Source organism: Scomber scombrus, chromosome 13 (assembly GCF_963691925.1).
Source record: "Scomber scombrus chromosome 13, fScoSco1.1, whole genome shotgun sequence".
Taxonomy (NCBI): domain Eukaryota; kingdom Metazoa; phylum Chordata; class Actinopteri; order Scombriformes; family Scombridae; genus Scomber; species Scomber scombrus.
Window position 1 is genome coordinate 294,163 of NC_084982.1, and position 21,608 is coordinate 315,770.

At 40.2% G+C, this 21,608-nt stretch overlaps 1 protein-coding gene across 1 annotated transcript; it reads right to left on the reverse strand.

Moving 5' to 3' along the window:
• Positions 1–490: 490 nt before the first annotated feature.
• Positions 491–19,563, reverse strand: LOC133993443 (rho-related GTP-binding protein RhoE-like). The gene is made up of 5 exons (XM_062432424.1): positions 19,459–19,563; positions 19,289–19,376; positions 3,687–3,796; positions 3,134–3,259; positions 491–1,268 (listed from the first exon to the last, which is right to left on the reverse strand). The coding sequence occupies exons 1-5, from the start codon at positions 19,561–19,563 to the stop codon at positions 1,023–1,025; spliced, it is 675 nt and encodes a 224-aa protein (XP_062288408.1). The 3' UTR covers positions 491–1,022.
• Positions 19,564–21,608: the final 2,045 nt, after the last annotated feature.

Below are 21,608 nucleotides of genomic sequence, written 5' to 3' on the forward strand. Positions count from 1 at the left end.
GATCATTTAAAAATGTGTAGCCGTTCTGTTTCCTGTGCTATGTGCACCAGTTTCATTCATTCCTCCTGTGCTGCATGTGCCATATCAGTACTACACCAGCACCAATGAGCACAGTGAGAAGTACATCAACAGTTTTACAGAAAGCAAGTTAACATTAATAATGACAACAACGTGGCTTTGGAGAAGTAAATGAGCTGATATCTGGACCCATCTTTGTTACAATGAGGCTGAGAAAACAACAAAACAAATACATTGTGTCAACTAGGCCAGCAGAAACTTCAGGACTTCCACAAAATATTTTTCAAACAAAGTAAACGCAAGAAAATCCAGAGTCAGACAGAGTTCAATGCAATCAAATCAATCCCATGGACCAGCAGGATGAATCTGGCTGGGGAAAGGGAAAAAGTAGCACTTCCCCCTCCCTCATTACCACTACCACCTTGAGACCCTTAACCCCAATTGCACCAGTGGAGTTGCTCAATTCACTGAATGGCTTGATGAAAATGAAAATTATGTGAATCATATGAAACCATTCACATCATCAGTCATCAGATGTCAGCCCAACTAGACACCTATGGGAGTTTTTGGAGCTACTTGTCAGCCACCATCGTCCAAACCCAGAAGAGGGAATGTCTACTCAAAGAAGCAGTGAAGCTGTCCTTGTGGTCAACATTTTACTAACAAACAAAGTTTTCCTTTTGTTTTGTCATCTAGCTTTAGCTGCAGGTGATGGTTTATTGCACATATATGTTTGTGTGAAAGTTCGTAGGAATTGAGGTGAAATCTGCTTCTTTTTAGTTCGGAGCCCATCATTTTTCTGTCAATGTATACTCCAGATTGTATTCTTTCAGTCAAATGTGTACATAGAGTCTGCTTGGCACAGTTTTTCCCCAAAGCATCAAAACAGTCTTCATTTTCAAATAATGCCCAGCCCATATACACCTCAGAACACCCCACTCTGAGGTGACGGAAACAGTTTTCATCAGCTGACAGAACTTCTGGTTCGTATTATGTGTTTGTGTTTACATGACAGCACAGCTTTTAGCTTTGGTCTGCTGATAGTGTGGTGTTACCACAGTGGAGATGTCTCTTCCACTGTGAAACATCCTCTTCGTGGCCCTGAAGGACTTCCTTCTCTTCATGTTCTTGTTGTGTTTACTGACACAGGCCAGCGTGGCCACGTGGAAAATGTCTCTGATGCTGTTCTCCGACTGCAGTGAGGAACACTCCAGGTAGGGGGCGCTCAGCTGCTTGGCTGTGTTGGAGCCCTGTCAAAGATAACATCAACAGGAATCAACAGTATGTCACATTATACTTGGCATTTTCAAATATTCTGTTTATGCTGATAATTAGAGCTGACACATTAAGTCGATTAAGTCTGCAGTATGCTTAGGACTTCAGGTAGAGGATTTTATGTGAGGTAATCAGTGGCAATGAAAACCTGCAGACTGTAGGGCACCTCTAGAGAAGTCATGTTACAGAAAATGAATCAACAATAATTTTGATAATCAATTCACTGAGTTGTCAAGCAAAACATCTGCTGGTTCCAGCTTTTTCTCCACAATGTTTGATTCAACTTTTTAACACGGTGCAATACAGCCTTTTTAATTCAAATAATATAAATCACAACATAAAACTGCTGCATTAACACAAAACAAAAAAGCAACAAGGATATGTATTATGATGTGTATTACGGTACTTGAAAATCTACATACAAAGAAAAGTAAGTAAAAAAGAATTTTCCATCAAAATTAGTCATTCACTTGATCATCTGTTAAGTCCTGTCAAGTAAATTCTGTTGTTAAATCCTTAACATGATTAATGAAGGGCAACCATATATTCTCACACATACCCTGTTAAGCCGTCAATATGTAAATGATCCTTTCTAATGGAAGGCTTGATAACATCCGTCTTATTCATTGCTTGGCCTGTAAACCTCTTTTCAATGACCGTGCAATTCATTTTTTGGTGTTAAGCAAGCAGAGGTCTCTACTCTAAATGCTCATTTGTTTAAACTATAATTATGGTTCTTTGGATATAAACAAAAAAGGTTGCGGTCCAACAGGATTTGTTTTGAAATAATCTTCTTGTAATATATACAGTACAGTAGTAATATATACTTCTTGTAACTATAACCTCTTGCAGAGCCTTCTTAATCTTTTGCACAGCCAATACAATGAAACAAAGCTCCTCTAGTTTCCGTACATATTAATACACTGATGTGATACAAATATCAGATGTCGGCCCTGATATAGAATAAATAGCTAGATCAGGTATCGGATAATGGGGAACCATGGGGCCACTCTACTCACTTCAATTGTATGTTTGTGACGCGTGCTGCGTCAGTAGAACACACACACACACACACACACACACACACACACACACACACACACACACACACACACACACACACACACACACACACACACACACACACACACACACACACACACACACACACACACACACACACACACACACACACACACACACACACACACACACACACACACACACACACACACACACACACACACACACACACGACTAATCTTGAGTACTTAATATTGACTTCTCTTGATTTTGAACAGTTTTCTTTCTGGTTACTTGTTCTACCTATAGCCTACGTAAATCATTGTGATACTGGAACATTCTTTACAAAACCCAAAGAACTTGAAACAGTTTTTCCCTGCTAAAACTTCTGGTAGAGGTCAATAAGCAAATGATCTGAGATACTCTGGAAATACCTGACAGCAGTTTAAGACCACCTGTTCACCTGTCTCAGTCTAACATATTTAGTCTTATTTGTATTGTTTGTTTTTCACTCACAAGCTGTGTCTGTATTTGATGTATTTGTTACTGTTGAATAAATATTACGCATTTAGTATTATTATGCAAGGTGGTGCTGAATAATAAACAATCCAAATGAAAGACAATGTAATCAACTGAAGACAACAGAAATGACAACAATTGAATTAGAGAACTTATTGTCATAGCTGCATCTGTCTGCAACACTAAGTCTCCACAGATCCTTTAAGATGAGTTCATGTACGACACATTTGTTTTTTCAGAGAAAAATCCCCAACCAACAACAATGAAATGAACAAGAGTATCAGACACATTCACCCACCTGATCATATGATACTGGAGTCTGTCTGTTGTGGGATCTGGTGAAGAGGTCTGTCCGGAGGTCTGACTTGCATCCAACCAGCAGCAACTTGGTGTTGGGACAGAACTCTTCAATCTCTGCTCTCCACTGGAGAGAACAAAGAGCAAGACACTGTTAACATTAATCTGTGATTTTGTGTTTTGTATGTTATATAACTGTATTTTGATAATAATAAATAATTATATAGTCATCCTCTGACCTAAAATGTACATGTTAAGGCCATGTTAGAAACTTCAGCTTATGTGTAAACCAGAAAGTACAGTGGTTATAATTAACCCATTTTTGTTTTGTTTTGGACAGTAAAATGTTCCTTATATAAATGTCATTGTACCAATCACAGAAGTATGTTCTTCCTCAGGGCACATTAACTTTGGAACTGATGCAAATGCATAAATACAAAAATACTACAAAAATGCTGCTCAAAACCACCGATCATCCTGTACTGGTCATGTTTATCATTTAGCTTGGTGAATTATCTCCACTTTCTACAGGGAGGTTCATTCTTTACACTCACCTTCTTGAGAATGTTATCTAAGGTTTCTGGCCTGCTGATGTCAAAGCAGATGAGGACTATGTCAGCATCAGGGTAGGAAAGAGGCCGCACGTTGTCATAGTAGGAAGAACCTTAATTGGAAAAAACATCACATAACTTTGAATTTTTGCAGTCTTTATTTTGGCTTTAGTTACCAATATATATAAGATTAACTGCTTGCACTTCCTGTTTACACTAACTATGGATGTGCAGACAACAATCAGTGGATTAATATTGATACTGAAATTAAAAATGATCACTATTACCCAAGAACTGAAGTTGCAAGTAGTGTCTTTTTATGTGATTTCTAAATTGATGTATGAAAGTTGAAAGGCAAAGAAATGCATTTAACACAGAAATAGCTAATTTTGTTAATTGAGCAGTGTGAATATAATTGAATATGTCTGCACATTTCTGTTAATGTGCTTCTCTCTCTCTCCTATTCTTCCTCTCTCTCCCCTCTACCCCAACCGGTCGAGGCAGATGTTCTCCCACTTTGAGCCTGGTTCTGGTTCTGAGGTTTCTTCCTGTTAAAAGGGAGTTTTTTCTTGCCATTGTCGCTAAGTGCTGCTCATGTGGGAATGTTGGGTCTCTTTAAAATTAAAACCTGAAGAGTTCGGTTTAGACCTGCTCCATGTGTAAAGTGCCTTGAGATAACTTTGTTGTGATTCGGAGATATACAAACAAAGATTGATTGATTGATTGATTGATATTACCATTTTTCAATACAAGCCATGATATGTGTTGCAAAACTTGTTAGTCAACTGCCAAGAATTAAGAATATACTGCCAGACATCATAAAATGATTTTTTGCACATCCCCTGACACTTGAAACACAATAACATTATTTGGTTCAAAACAGAGGCTCTTATGTAAAAATATATTACTGAACTACTTTAGTATGTGGCATGTAAAATAATTGTACCTCATTGTACACAAAAGGTAATTTTTCAACATGATCACTGATAGTGGAGCCTTGCCTCTCCTTGTGGTAATCAATAAACCTACTTGACACAGACTAGCTGTGAATGGATTCTTGGTTTTTGTCAGTCATAATGAAGTAAAAAATACTGATTATTATGCTAAAATGCTCACAATGACACTGTTAACAAACTGCATCTTAGTTCAGTGTAGTTACACTAATCGGGAGACAACTTAAAAGAGAAAGGAGAAACATGACTGCAGAGGCTTCCACACTGGTGCACTATAAAGTACAATCAAGAAATGAACATCCAGTCATGGTGTGTGGCAGGTATAAAAATGCTGAGCAGGCCCACTTAACTCTGGTTTTGTATCAAGATGGCAAGAGGAAAATATCTGAGTTACTTTCAAAGAGGGTTGATTGTTGGGACAAAGGTGGCAAGAGCTTCAGTCACAAAGACTTCAAGTGTTTCATAGTAGCAGGGACTAAAGTGACATCAGCATTTAGATCTATGGGACAGACATAGTAAATAAGGGTCGTTGTTTTGTGGTCGACAACACACATTTGATGACCATGATGCTCATGCATTAGTGTGATATGTATGTGGAAAAAAGAAGAGCACTTCCTCCTCAGGTGACATGATCAGACTGTGTCAGCAACAACAGTCCATCAAAAAATGAGAGAGATATTATTATAGGGCTGCAGTGAATAAACCCCTTATTGCAAAGAGAAAGGCACATTTGGTTCAATGGTGCATCATAGGCACTGGTCCACAGAGACATAGAAGAAGAAAGTGATATGGTTAGATGAGTCACCACCTAATTCTTGACAAGTGGGTGAGGGCATGTGTGGCGCACACTAAAAGAATGGTACAGGCCTGAATACTCGAACCCCACAGTGAGGGCATCCGGTAGCTCTGTAATGCTGTGGGGGGCATTTTGCTGGCATGGTTTGGGTCCACTTGTCCACTTAGAAGGAAAGGTCACTGCAAATCAATGCAAAGTTGTTCTGAGTGATCATCTTTACATACATGATGAAACATTTCTGATGGGAACGTTCTCTTGCAGGATGATAAAACCCTCATCTCAACATCTATAGGGCATTTAGGACTGGTGTGTTTAACAGTACTCGTCTGTATGTTGACTATATTCAGCATCTTAGTTTAATATAATAAAATGATCAGTTTACAATTCTATTAGTTTTGCAGGTGTGAGATCATGGACCAATATATTGGACAAACTGAAATTTTGATCTGATGATGGTGCAGCATGGAAAGCTAAGGCATTACCACAGTCATTAAGAATGCAAATGTCTACACCAAATTTTGTGCCAATCCATTGAGCAGATGTTGAGAACTTCCCCTGGTGGTGCCATTATATGTCAGGAAAGCCATCAATTTATCCTAAGGGGGTGTGGCTGTCTTTCTATGGGTTTCGGCCGCCTTCCTTAGTTCAGAGGAGAACTGCGGTCCTGACGTGCTCCAATAAAACAATCACTGCCTGGCTTGGATCGAACAGAGGTTTTACTATACTGTAGATGGTGCAGTGTCCACAACAAAACATAAACCCAATTAGGAGATAACGAAAAAAAGAGAGTGGTCCAAAAACAATACGGCTCTCCCCTGTCTCATCAGCACACCTGTCCCTCGCTCCTCTATATGTCATTTCCTGGGAGGAGGACCTCATCATATAAACATTACACAGTTAAACTAAAACATAAACTTAGAGCCATTAATTATTTAATTGTCCATAATGCTGTATTATTAAACATAACAATAATCAAACTAAATATGCAGAAATGGCTCTAATAAGGGGACAATTAATGTCTTTACAAACTTTCATGGCCAACTATCCAATAGTTCTTATATTTTTCTCTGGACCAAAGGGAAAGAAAAGCCAACAAAATTATCTAGAACATTAACACAGCTAATCCTACACAAACACTGTCACACTGCAAGTATGACTACAAATATCTTGACAAACAAAAGAAAAACAGATGCATGTAAAATAACACACCCCACAGAAGAAAATACTTAGTCCGTGTAAAGTCAATCCATTGATGTACTTCTAAACATATTATACATGTTGGAAAATGGTTACAGAAAACATGTGAAAAGGCTGATAACTATGCAGTACTGAATTGTGGAGATAGAGCCTTAAACTGTTTCTCAACCTCTCATTTTTCCTGATTTTCTGAGCCTGCAAAAAAGGGGTACTCTGTGACGTAGTGGCGTGACCGTGGTCCCTCCCCTACTATATAAGACCGAGAGTCCGCTCTCCTCAGTGTTTAACCTGCCTAGTGGCGAGTTATTGTTACTACATCTAACACTACTACTACTATTACAGTCTACAGTTTGCCAGTTAGCAGCTGAGTTAGCAGCAGAAAGCTCTCAGACGTAGCGTCCATGTTTCAGGTAGAGGTGGTGACTTTGAGTGACAGGTGACACTTGGTAGGAGGCGGGGTTTCGGCAAACTCGGCGGGCACGCCCACAGCGTTTGGGAGCAGAGACAGAGGCTGATTTTTACACAACTTTCATATATTTGGCGATTTTTTTAATCATTCAAATTTGAAAGTTGTTAACACACTTTTCTGTGGTATGTCAAACTCAGAACACATTTATTCTTACTTTACACAGACTTTAAAGTGAGTGTAGGAGCCTAAATGCCGTTTATTTGTGTTTGACTTATTAGTAATAATTTAAGTTTATATTCAAATATTTTGATTAGATTTTAGCAGTATTACAAAACAAACACACATAGAACAGCACAGTTAGGGGCAGATGACATTAAGCTTTGTAACCACCGGCATACCCACAATGCACTGTCCCACATACGCACGCACACGGGGTATGGAGGGGAGGGAGGGGGTAAAAGAAAAGAAAAAAAATAATAATAATTAGACAAGTAGATAAGTAAATAAAATAAAAAATATATATATACAGTAATAGAATTAAATAAATATAGATATAAAAATGAAAAGGAACAAAAGTAAAGATAAGCAGACGGTAAACAAAAGAAAGAATATGAGATTTAGAGGTCAGGATCAGCTGTACTTGCCAGGGGAAATTCATGTTCGAAATAATATAAAAATGGTTGCCAGACCTTATAGAAATTTATGAGAGGAGCCTCGAATGGTATATTTGAGGTGTTCAAGTTTGAGGTGGGCCATCACTGACTCTACCCAGCGTTTGTGGGACGGTGGTGCTGCCTTTTTCCAGCTTAATAGAATCATGCGTCTAGCCAATAACGTTGTCCAGGCGGAGGCTGTGGCCTTTTCAGCTGCGTCTCAACCGGCACTACACCGAAGATGGAAGTCAGAGGGCTAGGGTTGATGTCCTTATCGCACATAAATGAAAAGGTTCGGAACACATCTGACCAGAATTTTGTCAGTCTGGGACATTCCCAGAACCAGAGGTGGACAGAGTACACAACTTCACTACTTGAGTAAAAGTACAGATACTCCTTGTCAAATATTACTCCAATACAAGTAAAAGTAGCTTTCCATATTTTACAAGCACATACAATTACGTCTAAAATGTTCATCTGCATTTAACAAACATTAAGCTAGTTAACGTAAGTAGCTACTTTTACCACAACGTGCTTTTTCAGGTTGGAAGACGCGTTTTTGTAGGCCGTGATATAATTTGTTGGCGGTAAGCACAACAAACAACATCTCAAACATGGGTTTGAGATAAGGCTACGGCTGCTCGGTGGGAGTTTCTCCAGTTTCTTCCTCCATTTCTTCGTATGGCATGACATAGTACAGGTACGGCAATACGACTAAGACAAACCATACGCGAATCAGCAGAAACTCTTTTGACTTTTGCTGATTCAAAAAAAATAAATAAAAAAAATCAGCTGACGTAAGCTCAAAAGTAGCGAGTAACGAGAGCATCAATAGAAATGTAGTGGAGTAAAAAGTACAATATTTGTCCTTCAAATGTAGTGGAGTGAAAGTAAAAGTATCCCCAAAAAATAATACTCAAGTAAAGTACAGATACTCAAAAACTGTACTTAAGTACAGTCCTCAAGTAAATTTACTTCGTTACTGTCCACCACTGCCCAGAACATATGACTCATACATATGCTACTAGGTTACACCTGGGGAAAGATGGGTCAGAACCTGGATAGATTTTAGCCAGCCTGCTCCTGGAGAGGTGGAGCCTATGGATCACCTTGAATTGTATTAAACCTTGTCTGATACACACTGAAGATGAGTGCACCAGTTCTATTGCCCGCTGCCAATCTGGATCTGCTATTTCTGTCCCTAGCTCCTCCTCCCACTGTCTCCTTATGCGATCAAGTGTTGGGGAAGTAACCCTCCGAATGTTCCCATAGAAGATGGACACCGTACCCCCTCCATGTTCATCAACTCATCTATACAGCCACCCTGTGGTGGGTCCAGAGACTGAGAGAAATGGGTTTTAACGAAGCTGCGGACCTGTAAATACCTGAAGAAATTGGACTGCGGGATATTGAAGTCCGACCTTAATTGCTTTAAAAAGGTCCTTCACACATTTAATCCCCTCTTTAGACCAGAGCTGAAATGCGGAGTCTATAAGGGAAGGGGGGAACATAGGGTTTGCCACGAAGGGAGCTGAGGGGAGGGCTTGCCTGCAGTTAAAGTGAATTCTGAACTGCGACCATATCCTGAGTGAACCGCGGATAACTGGGTTATTCGTAGAATAGCTTTTGCTATAGGGTACCGGGGCACACACCAACGAGCGCAATGATACTGGGCCGCAATGGAGTACAGCTCCATAAGCACCCAAACCGGAGCTTCCCCCTCAGGTAGATCGGCGACCCAGAATAACAGCTTCTGGAGGTTTGCAGCCCAGTAGTAGTGCATATAATTGGGCAAAGCCAGTCCCTCCTCCTCTTTCCGTCTCTCCAGATAATCTTTCCTAATACGGGGTATATTTTTGTTCCAAATAAAGTTTGATGTACATTTGTTCAAACCCTTAAAAAATGATTTGGGGAGGAAGACCGGCACAGCTTGAAATAAGAATAAGAACTTCGGCATGACTGTCATTTTAATAGAATTGATCCTCCCGGCCAATGACAAGGGCACTGTAGACCACCGTATCATGTCCTGTTTAGTCTTATCAAGTGCTACCTTAAAGTTACTGTTACTGTCGTTGTACCTGTATGTTACATTTACGCCGAAATAGGTGAATTTGTCGAGGCTAACTGAGAATGGGAAGGACTGAAATGACATTTGCCAAAATCGGATATAATCTTAAGAGCGGCAAGTATGGAGGAGCCAGGATTTGACAGAAAGAGGAGGAGATCGTCCGCATGAAGTGAAAGCTTATGTAACTGACCCTCCCTATGAATACCAACCAGGCCGGCCGCATTCCTCAGCATAATCGCGAGGGGTTCAGCCCTGCCTCGTCCCCCGGAAGAGAGGGAAGTATTCAGATATTATGGTATTCGTTCGTATAGATGCTTGGGGCATAGTGTAAAGAGTTTTAATCCAGGAGCAGAATTTTAGACCAAAACCGAATCTTTTGAGTGCTGTGAACAGGTATGCATATTCGATCCTGTCAAACGCTTTATGGGCGTCCAGCGATATTAGAATCTCAGAGCTGATGTTATCGTTGGGTGAGTAGAGCACATTGAACAAGCGACGGAGGTTGCCAGATAACTGCCTGCAAGCAACAAAGCCAGTCTGGTCCGTATGTATGATCTCGGTCATGACAGGCTCTATTCTGGCTGCCAGCACCTTAGCCAGAATTTTATAAATCGCAACAGAGAAGGCTTGTAGGGCGACACCAGTCGCACTTAAGTGGATCTTTATTCTTTTTCAAAAGGACCGATATTGTAGCTTGCATCATGGTTGGGGGAAGAGACTTAGTGGTATCGACCTCCCCAAATACCTTACACAGAAGAGGAGTTAGTTTGGCAGAGAACTTTTTGTAGAACTCGGCCGGGTACCGGTCAGGGCCTGGCGCTTTGCCTGATTTCAGTTTCTTGATTGCACCATCGATCTCAGCTGCTGTTATGCTACCTTCAAGATTGGCTACGACCGATTCGTCCAGCGTCAGCATCTCCAAATTAGTAAAAAACCCTTCCACTAGGTCATTACCGCTCCCTTCAGAGGTATACAGGTCTTCATAAAAGAGTTTGAATTAGGCATTGACACCTTTTTGGTCCATGATAGTACAACCCTCGCTGTCTCCAATTGCTGCAATAAAGCCCGCTGCTGCAGATTGTTTTAGTTGGTGGCATAGAAGCCTGCCGGCCCGCTCACCATGCTCATAGTGAGACTGCCGTGATTTCAAATGGAGGTCTTCAGCATGCTCACTGGTTAGAGTGTCAAACTCAGTTTGTAGTAGTATTCTCTCCCTATGTAACTCCCCAGAGGGTGCTGTTGAATGTAACTGATCGATTACCGTAATTCTATCCATTATCTCTATGGTACGATTCGATTTCCTCTTACGTTCGCTTGAGTGATACGATATAATTTGTCCCCTCACATAGGCTTTTAAAGTTTCCCACAGAGTGGTGTAACTTATCTCTGGGGATTCATTAATTTCGAGAGAAAATTCAATTTGATTCTGAACGAACTTAATGAAATCCTCATCTGCCAAAAGCCTTGGGTTAAGACGCCAGGTGCGTTGAGGGGGCAAATTCTCTGGGAAGTGGAGCTTCAGCAGGACCGGACTGTGGTCTGAGATAACTATACAGTCATACTCCACTTGTGTTACTAGAGGGAGTAACTTGCTATCCAGAAGGAAATAATCGATCATGGAGTATGTTTGGTGTACCAGTGAGTAAAAGGAAAACTGTTTGGATGACGGGTATTTAAATCTCCAGGGGTCACATACACCATATGCCTGGAGGAAAGAGTTGATGCATTGCGCCGATTTATTTAATGTATAAGCCGTGTAGCTAGAGCGATCTAGAGTTTGGTGAAGAACACAGTTTAGATCTCCTAATATTAGATTATGGGTGTCAAGATTGGGTAGGAGTGAAAAGATATCACAAAAAAATTGTACATTGTCCCAATTAGGGGCGTACATGTTGGCCAAAACCACGGACATATTAAATAATTTGCCCTGAAGTATTATGTATCGGCCATTTCTGTCCTTTATAACAGTCTCCTCTACAAACTGTACATTATTATGCATAAGAATGGCAACTCCCCTGCTTTTGCTGTTAAAGTCAGAGTGGTAAATCTGTGTGAAACCTCTTTTGCAAAGTTTGGGCAGGTCCTTAATCAACAAGTGGGTCTATTGTAAATATGCTATGTATGTTTTCAGTTTATTTAGGTGTGTGAATACCTTATTCGGCTTCACCGAACGTTCCAGCTTTTGAGTGTTGAGTCCACTCTGCCCACACTACCTGAAGCCATCGCTAGCACCCATCAAGTGATGTCGCCATTGAACCCCCTGGTATGACATCGGCTGTGTCAAAAAGGTTGTAGGACCAGACATCTTGTATTCCTTGCACCTCTACTTGTGGCAACAAAAGGATGGCAGTACAGAAAGAGATATAAAATATAATAGAGAAAAAGAAAAAAAAACTGAGCACACAAACAACATCGAACAATCAACATTATACAGAACTAACATTCCCCAACAGAACGTGTAGCCAGTCTCTCGTGTAGGAGCCTGCATACCCTTCCAGTTATCACTAAACCTAAGTAGCTTACCACATGAGCCCACACTTAAAATCAGAACAAAAGGTAAGTTGCTCTCTTAATGTATTATCTTTCAAGCTGCACCATAGACATAGAAAAGTAAAGAAAACACGAAAGAAAAAAACCCAGCATAAGGTATAGTATAGTCTGGTGACTGCAGGTCAGCCCTCACCCCGAACAATGAAGTGTGTGCAGAGTGCCCCCCTTACTGTTAAAATAAGGTGACACCTGATATACACCCAGCAGCAATCATATATTCCAGTATTGTACCTGATAAAATGAACTGCACACATGTCGGTAAGGGGCAAAAAAGACTCAAAAGCAGCATAACACGCTGCATATGGGGATAGAAATAAAAATGGGCTGCAACCCCGGATCAGAATCAACATGAACACTTGAGTAGCAATTAACATATGCCTAAAGTTAACAATACTAAACATGGTGAAAGACCCAAACTTATCTGAACTCAGAGATTTAAATTGGCAATAAACTGAGGAGGAAATCGCAGTGGTGAAAGAATAAAATAGAAAATAAATGCAAATAAATATTTTAGTCAGTCACAGATACTGTATTGAACGTAACTGGGGTATCAGCCCTTAATATCCAGGTGGTTCCCAAATAAATCCAAGTCCATCAGTCGTCCTACGGGTCAAATGCTTTGAAACAAAACCTCAGCGAACGTTGAGTAGTAGTTCGTCCGCAAGCAGCTAACAGATAGCCAGCATCAGCATTAGCATCCTGCCCTCCCTGCCCTCACAGTAACTATCGCTTGGCATGAAACTGGGGCTGGCGTTAGCGCCAGTGACTATGTATGGCAACAAAGCAAAATAAAGCTAACATTAGCATTGACTAAAAGTTGCCATCGTGCGACTGATAACATTAAAAGTAAATCGAGTAAATCTTTTAAATTTAACAAGTCGTACTATGTGGATTTTCTTGGATTTTGGATACCGAAAGGGAATTGTAAGAGCATCAGGCTAAGGTTTCACACATGGAAAACCCACAGTGAGAATAAAAGTGAAGTCCTAGCATACTCAAACCTCTATTTGAACTTGAAGAATCATCGAGGTCCCCCTCATTTACAATGATGTCACCTTACAAACATGTTAAAATGAAGATAAAAAAAGAAGAAGCATAATCCTTTCTTTGGATCACAGGTAGAGTAACCTTTCTAAAGTCTGTTTTGTTCCTCGTGCATACAAAAAAACTTGACCTCAAAGACTAAGATAGACTTCAAGTCACAGATTAAGGTACGACTTAACAGCATTTAAAACAGATTGTTGAGTACAGCTACAACAACTTCTGTGAGTTGATAAATCATTAAAGAACATCCTGTCAGGTCCCATACTGTTTAGTTGGTTTCGTTTTTGATTTCCTGTTTTATTTTGTTGAGATTTCCTCTCTTCCTGTTTGTGTTCTTTCTAGGTGTCTTGATTCACTGTGTGTGTGATTGTTCATTGTGTTCACCTGTGCTTAGTTATCTCCTCCCCTCATGTGTATAAATGCCTGTTTCCCCCAGTGTGTCTTTGTCAGTTTGTCTGCATCGTTTTGTTAGTAGCTTTCCGGCATTCTCCTTGTGATTATTACTCCTCGTGTTCCGAACTTGTTTTCCCATTGACACTAGTTATAGCCTAGCGTTTTTGTACCGTTGCCTTATCCTACCTTTGATGGTTTTGAACCTCGCCTGTTTTTTGGACTACCCTTTTTGCCTCGTGTTTTTGTACTTCTGCCTGTGCTGACTGCCTTTGTGTACCGAACCTGGACTGTTAATAAACCGCCTCACCACACCTGTCTGTCTCTGGTCTGCTCTGTGGGTCCCAGTTGTCTGTCTGAGCCTGACACATCCAGCAACTGAATTATTTATTGTTCTTTTACAACAACACTTAAAAAATATTCTGAGCAAAAACAAAACAAATCTACTGCCATTTTACCGGTTTTCACAGAAAAACAAAAACCTATTTACACAAAGATGTTTGGATGCAGAGATAGAATTAAGATCAGAGACAACACTGCAAAGGATCCCAATAGTCACTTTATTTTATTATTCCAATTCACCTACATACAAAAAAGGGAGTGACAATCCTCTAGAGCAAGAGCTCTTTAACATTCTGAAAACATGTTTTCCATGAAGTGATCTGCATGGGCAAGATATAAACCGTGATGAAATTTTTTTCACATCTGGTAAGGTTCCTTATGTTAAACAAACAGAGCAGAGGCCCTTATATTTTCATAGCCTTTACCACAGTGCCTTGAAATGACTCTGCCATCCCTCAGGAAGTGTGGTATGAGGGGTTTTTCATGGGATATGGGTGGAAAAAATGGAAAGGAAAACAGAAGTAGCAAGCATTAAGGTAGCTCTACATCTAGCAATTCAAATATGCAAACTAATTGTATTTTCCATTTATTCAGTATGATCATTCTAAATGTGAGGTAAAAGCTCCACTGACCGTCCTCTTAGATGTGGGCCGTAATATGCTGATCATTAATATTTTCTTCTGTTGAGTACTGAGAGACTGTCTTCACCACAAAATGACTTAATTTGTTCAAAAGCTTAAGAAGCGACCTCTGTGGATACTGTCTGTTCAAAGCAGAGTGGCATGATAAACCCCTTAGGTTATGGTAAATGGACTGCATTTGTATAGTGCCTTTCTAGTCTTCTGACCTCTCAAAATGCTACAAGCCACATTCACACACACATTCATACACTGGTTTGGACTTACAGCACTTTGGATCAACTATGTTGAGTTTGAAGTGCTGTTTAAATAAAGCTGAAGTTAAAGTTTTTCACTGATGAGCAAAGAACAGAGGCTTATTCAGCTGTGGCACATTTAGCTGAAAGTCTAGCTGACAAGCCTGTCAGGACAAAAATGCTGACAGTGGCCTGGTGGAGGAGCATAAGCCCACAGGCCCTCCAAAACAAAAAGGGGACAGTCATGTCAACACTGCTGTACAGTGATGAAGACGAGGAACAGAAGGAGTGAGATGAAGGCTTATATAAACGACTAAAAATGACACAAAAAGCGAAAGATTCAAGATTCCTTTTGTCACTGTAAAAAAAAAATACAACGGAATGTCATTGCACCAAGTGAGGACAGATCTCAAAGCAATAAATAGTAAAAGATAAAACTAGATAAATTACATGAATTCCACTCAAACGCACACACAAACAAGCAATACAATGGTGGCAAAAGACATCAGATATCCAAAGTTGTCCAGAATATCAAAAAGAATCCACAGCATCCCATCCACCACCAGAGGCAAGTTTTATTGCCAGCAAAGCAAGAAGCGCACTTCTCCCGGGCATAGTGAATAAGTTGGTTTTCCTTGCACACAATTTGAAAAGCAGACACAATAAGAGTAAAGACTGGCTATTTTTGTTTGACCAGGTAGGCAAAAGTGATTTTAAACCTTTCAGCTGGTTCTAATTTGATTTTTGGACACTGTAAATGGACAATAGATACAATCCTTCGACCATTCAAAGTGCTTTTACACTACAAGTAACATTCACTCATTCACACACTAATGAAAGGGGTGCCACAAAGGATGCCAACCTGCTCATCGGGGAAACTAACATTCACACACACATTCATATAACATTGGCACAGCCATCGGGAACAACTCAGGGTTCAGTGTCTTGCCCAAGGACACAAGGACTGGAAATTGAACCGCCAATCTTCTGATTAGTGTACGAACCGCTATACGTCCTAAGCCACAGCTGCCCCCTGTTGAACTTAAAATTGTGAAGCCTGAAGTTGGATAGGCTACCCCCTGGGGTGCTTAGAACCTGGACTCTATAGTGTAGAAAACTATTTGTTATGCACCTACTTGAGTCTGACTTTTACTTTTATTTTATTTCGTTATTTAATTTTTTTATTTGTTTAGGCAAGATTATTCAATTTCTAATATTTTTGTTTGTTTTTTGCATGGATGTTGCTCTGCAGTTTAAAGCATGCTTGAGCACGATTTGAGTGTTGTACACAAGCAACTTTAGCCAATTAAATTTTATCTGTCGACATTGTTAAATTGTTTAGCCAAAAGATTAGGTTTGCAGTGCTAAACGTGTTATTCAATAGATTTAATTATCAACTTTGTGTTGAACGATGGAAAAAAAGATGTCAAATAAATTGTTATGGGTGTTTCAGCATTTTTCTAGTGTGGAAACAAAAAAATCAAACCAGTGTTGCAAATAGGAATATGGATCAATTAGCAAAAAAAAAAGAAAAAAAGAAAAAGCAACATGATTGAAAGATCAGTCGACGATAGCAATACTTGATCAATCAGATTCGACTATGGAAATTCTTAATTGTGGACCCCCCTATTATTATTGTATGTTATTATTCCAGTATCAATGCGTATTAATATAATAAATTCATAATACATTTCTAGTTTATGCCTTATATTATATTGAAAACTTAGAATTAACGTTAAATTCCCTCCAAAATTTCACCCAAATCCTTGGTAGGATAGCTCTGATCATATAATTCCAGGTTAATTCCAAATGTATAAACTTCTTGTTGTCCAGATCGACCATGTTTTCTCCTTGTGTGAGGGAGTTGTATATTCCATCACCTTAATTTTACCATCCTGCTTTCATCCACTAAAATGATATTGGATTAAATTATGTTTTCCATCTACCGTCTGCCTGATCTTTGTGAACATAGCAAAAGAGTGTTCACGAAAGTTAAATGAAATTACTATACTACACTAAACTACAAACCTAGGCATGATCACTTGTTGTCTCCCTAAAATTGTCCTAACAGCAAGCAAGCGTCAAACCATTATGTCGGATTGCATAACATCGGGCGCTTTCTGTCCACACAGATTCAGTTAAATATGTACTTCTGTTATGTCATATAAACAAACCATCTACCTATCAGCTGGGTACTCAAGATCAGACTGGAAATGTAATCACTTAAGTAAATGATGGGTGAGCACTTGATACTGCCACTTGATAGTGCATGACACCACTGAAGATGTTGCCCGATGTATAAATACAGGAAGTGGTTGGGGCCTCCTTCTTTTGATTCCTGAGAACCATGGTGGGTACGGTAAGTAACAAAGCAAGTTAATATACCATGAACTGAACTGAACTAAAACAATACTTCTCTGTCTTGATTACATATCACGTATCACGATGTGGCAAAATATTGCTAAGCACAACCACAACCTGGGTTGTGAACGCAATGCTACAAATAGTGGCAGGTTTAACCCGACCTCCCAACACGTCTACAGGAGGTTAATTAAATGCAGGCTGTGGACTGATGGAGCTCTTCACACATCTGTGTGGAATCACAAAAGTTTTAGAAAACAACACGTGATCAGACAAAGTGGATGTCTGGATCATTCTCACATTTCTTTGTTCAGACATAATTGTTGTAGTGCAGTTCTCTTTTTAAAGACAACAATTACTCCAAGCTATTGGATATGTGTGTGTATACTAGGGGAGTGGGTGATGGGATTTCATATGTTGGCTGCAGTGAAATCTGACTCTTAGTTTATATCCAAATTCCAGAACCAGGGTTTCGCCTACATTCCAGACACACAGCGTCAGTTTTTCTCTGGAACTTGTAGTGTTGGAAAAATGACAGCTTACACCCCTGCCTCACAACAGGCAGCCCCTTGATTCAAAGCGTTTAGCTGAGAAACCCTAAACTTTCTTATGTTATACCCAAATGTTTTGTACCCTCCAAAATCCCAAACACTAAAATATATCCTCTTGCTGCCCAGCCCTCCCCAGAATCTGGCTGAGACACTGCTCTGAGTTTACAGAAAACCCAGATATATCCAGTCATATTGACTATAGCAAAGACATAGCTTTGAGGCTAGGGGGGTGAAAGGCAGGGTAAAAGTCTGGTTATTTTCATGCAGCACAATGTAAGTAACAACAACCGTAAATGTTCTACACCAAACTGTAGAGGTGGAAATTCCATATCACTTTGATTTGTGGATGTGATTTTTGGACATTGATCATGACGCACAGAATCATCCATCATGAGCATCATTCCTTAGGTACAGGGCTATCTTTACTTCAGTATTTGAATTTATGAGTAACTGAAGTCTCTTACTGGTTTGTTTGGTTCAATACAAATGTAGATCTTTAAGAACAATGTTCATAAGATACATAGCCCAGAAACCACCCAACTGCAACAAAGTAATGACATCATTATTTTTTCTGTGAATTTGACAGTCTTTCAATAACCTTGTGGTCTCAGTATGTCAGAGCTGAGCTGACAGTGGCATTGTCAGTCACCCTGGGGGGTAACCCTAATGAAAAAGCTAGTGATTTGTTCAGCGATAACAGTAATTCAATACAATTATTTTGAGGATTCAGTAATAAGGAATCGTTCATTCACAGAAAGAACACCTGTGCTGCTTGATTGACAATAACAAAATGGAAAATAGTAACTGTTGTGATTACAATGCGTATGTAACACTACAACCCAGCATCAAAGGAATGTAACACTCTCTGATATCCACAATTCCCACACCGCATTGCTGAACAGCTGTACAGTGACAACTGCCAAATGTTGAGAGGAAGGTGACCAAAATTATGTTTTGGAGGGTTTGATGAATCTGGCAGTTCAGTCCTGTGGAACATTTGATACTTTTCCAGGTGCCAGTCATTGTAATCCATTCTAATACCATGATATTCTAATACTGTGATACTACTAAATAAAAGTTGAATCTCTCCCTTAATATTTCATTATGTTAGAAGCAATAGTTAGCAGTAAAATATAATGCCCTGCAATAGTATTTTATAATAGTTATTCATAGAAACAAAACTGATATCAAATAAAAAATACTATGACTTATTTAGTTTTATTATTTGGTTTTAGTAAGTCATATTTTTTTGACAATTAGATATTTTATTTCTGACTTTCTATCATTCCGTGCTTTCATTTTCCCCCAACTAAAATTCGCTTAGTTATGTGAGTGGGATTTTTTTGGGGAAAGGAATATTAAGTCGGTTGAAGTCCTATCCCATACACAGCAGCATTGAGCAGTGTGAGTTTCTTACCTGAAGTGTCCCACAGCCGCAACTCGACTCTCTGCAATTCCAGATCAAAGCTTGCCGTGTAGTTTTCAAACACTGTGGGCACGTAGCCCTGCGGAGGAAACAGTACAGTAAATGTGGCTTACAATCATTTGTGTGATATGTCAGCGGTATTAATACAGCACATGACTTACCTCAGGGAAACAATCTTTGGCGAATACGTTCAACAGAGCGGTTTTACCACACTGACTGTCTCCAACAACCACTATTTTACATTCGACGTTAGAATCTGAATCCATCCTAACCGCTGTCAATTCTCCACTAGTTGGGCTGTAAGGTTTGGTTTAATTACAGGAGGACAAAGAATGAAAAAAAGCCGATCCTGCAGTGTACAGGACGGCTCTGCTGAGGAAGAGGAGTATAGTCTGAGCTTCATGGAAAGTTATCTGAAACAGTCCACCAATGGAAACGGATTCACTGAGTGTTCAGTGGGACTCTTTCATACATTAACTGTCCTCTGAGAACTGCTGGTCCAGGATGGTCTTCAGCATGGACTCCTATTTCCATCAAAGGAGGCGGGGCTCCCACCGCTGTTGTCGAGTAGGGGATTCCTGCAATACCTGAGGCTGCAGTTTCAGGACCGCCGCTGTTTCCAATGAATAGGATGACCCGCGGCAACTGTGTGTGTGTGTGTGTGCGCGCGTGCGCGTGTGCAACAAACAATGGTGTGATGGTGTAATTACACAAACATGCACATTTTGGCAACCAAGTTGAATGGCAAGTCTGAAAGTATTTTTTGGGCGAAGTAAACCCTTTAAAACTATGAGTAGTTAGACAGAAAGTAATATTTGGGTGGAATTAACCTTTAAAACTAAGGTCCTAGAAATGCGGTTCTGAAACTGTAGCCTCCTGTATTGCAGGAACATTGGGGTTATCCAGTCATGAATTGGTCTCTGTGCGTTTGTATAGGAAAGGGCCCACTGCCTATAAAAAGTATTAACTCCCTTGGATGATTTCCCCTTTTATTGCTTTTATAAATTTAATCATGGTCTATATAATATGGCCTTTACAAAAATTATTTACAAAAAAAGCTTCTGTAATGTCAAAGTAAAAAACATATTTCTACAAGGTAATGTCAATTAAACATATATAATATAAAAGAAGTGATTGCATAAATATTCACCCCTTCGAGTCAGTATCTAGCAGATGCACCTTTGGCCACAATCACAGCACTGAGTTTGTGTGGATAGATCTCAGTCAAGCTTGCACATCTGGACACTGCAATTTGCAAAACTGCTCAAACTGTCACAGTCTGTTCTGCTCTTCTCCTGCTGCTGGTAAAATTCCATTCACCACACCCCTGCTCTACTCCTGCTAATCAGCCACACTCACCTCATCAGTTAACTCTGTTCACCTGGGCTTCATCAGTAATCACCTGGACTCTCAGCTGCACCCCATCTGTAATCAAGCCTGTATATATACTCCTGTTGTCCACTCACTCTTGGCCAAATCGTCATTTGCAATTGCTTCATGCCAGACCTTCCAGTACTAATTCCCTGGTTTTGACCCTGCTTGCCTTGGACCTCCTCTTCTTGTGTCTTCCCCGGTAAACGCACCAGCCTTCTGTCCCTGACCTCGAGTATTGCCTGTGGCTGTGTGGCGTCTTCTGGCTTCGATCCTGTCAGGAGAGCCCAGAACTTCCAGCTTGGTCAACCTCATGTCTGTGAGTGCTACTGGTATAGTCTTACCGGCTGCCAACTCTGTCTTCAGTAACCCTGAGCCCTGCCTGTTCCCCTACACATCCTGCCAGATACCTGTTCTGTTACCTTACTATATATAATAAAGATCATTTAAAACTGCTCACTGGTGTTCTGTGCTGCTACTGGGTCCTACCACCTCCACCCGTTACACAAACTCTGTCAGGTTGCAAGAGGATCAGGCGTGAGCAGCGTTTTTCAAGTCCAGTCACAAATTCTCCAATGGATTGAGGTCAGGCTCTGTCTCGGCTGCTCTAGAACATTCACCTTGTTGTCTTTAAACCATTTCTGTGAAGTTTTCGCTGTTTGCTTCAGGTCATTGTCTTGCTGGAACATAAATCTTCTCCCATGCCACAGTTCTCTTGCAGACTGAATCAAATTGTCCTCCAGGATTTCTCTATATTTTGCTGTATTCATTTTACGTTCTACCTTTACAAACCTTCCAGGGCCTGCGGCTGTGAAGCATCCCCACAGCAGGATGCTGCCACCACCATGCTTCATGGTGGGGATTGTGTGTCTGTGGTGATGTGTAGTGTTTGGTGTCTGCCAAACATAGCGTCTAGTCTGATGGCCAAAAAGCTCCATTT

Excerpts from the sequence above, each read along its gene's own strand:
- LOC133993443 (XM_062432424.1), bottom strand. The coding sequence starts at position 19,563 with ATGGATTCAGATTCTAACGTCGAATGTAAAATAGTGGTTGTTGGAGAC. Across the intron at positions 19,377-19,458 it reads CCAAAGATTGTTTCCCTGAG|GGCTACGTGCCCACAGTGTT; the intron begins GTAAGTCATGTG and ends TTTCCTCCGCAG. Across the intron at positions 3,797-19,288 it reads GCGGCTGTGGGACACTTCAG|GTTCTTCCTACTATGACAAC; the intron begins GTAAGAAACTCA and ends TTTCCAATTAAG.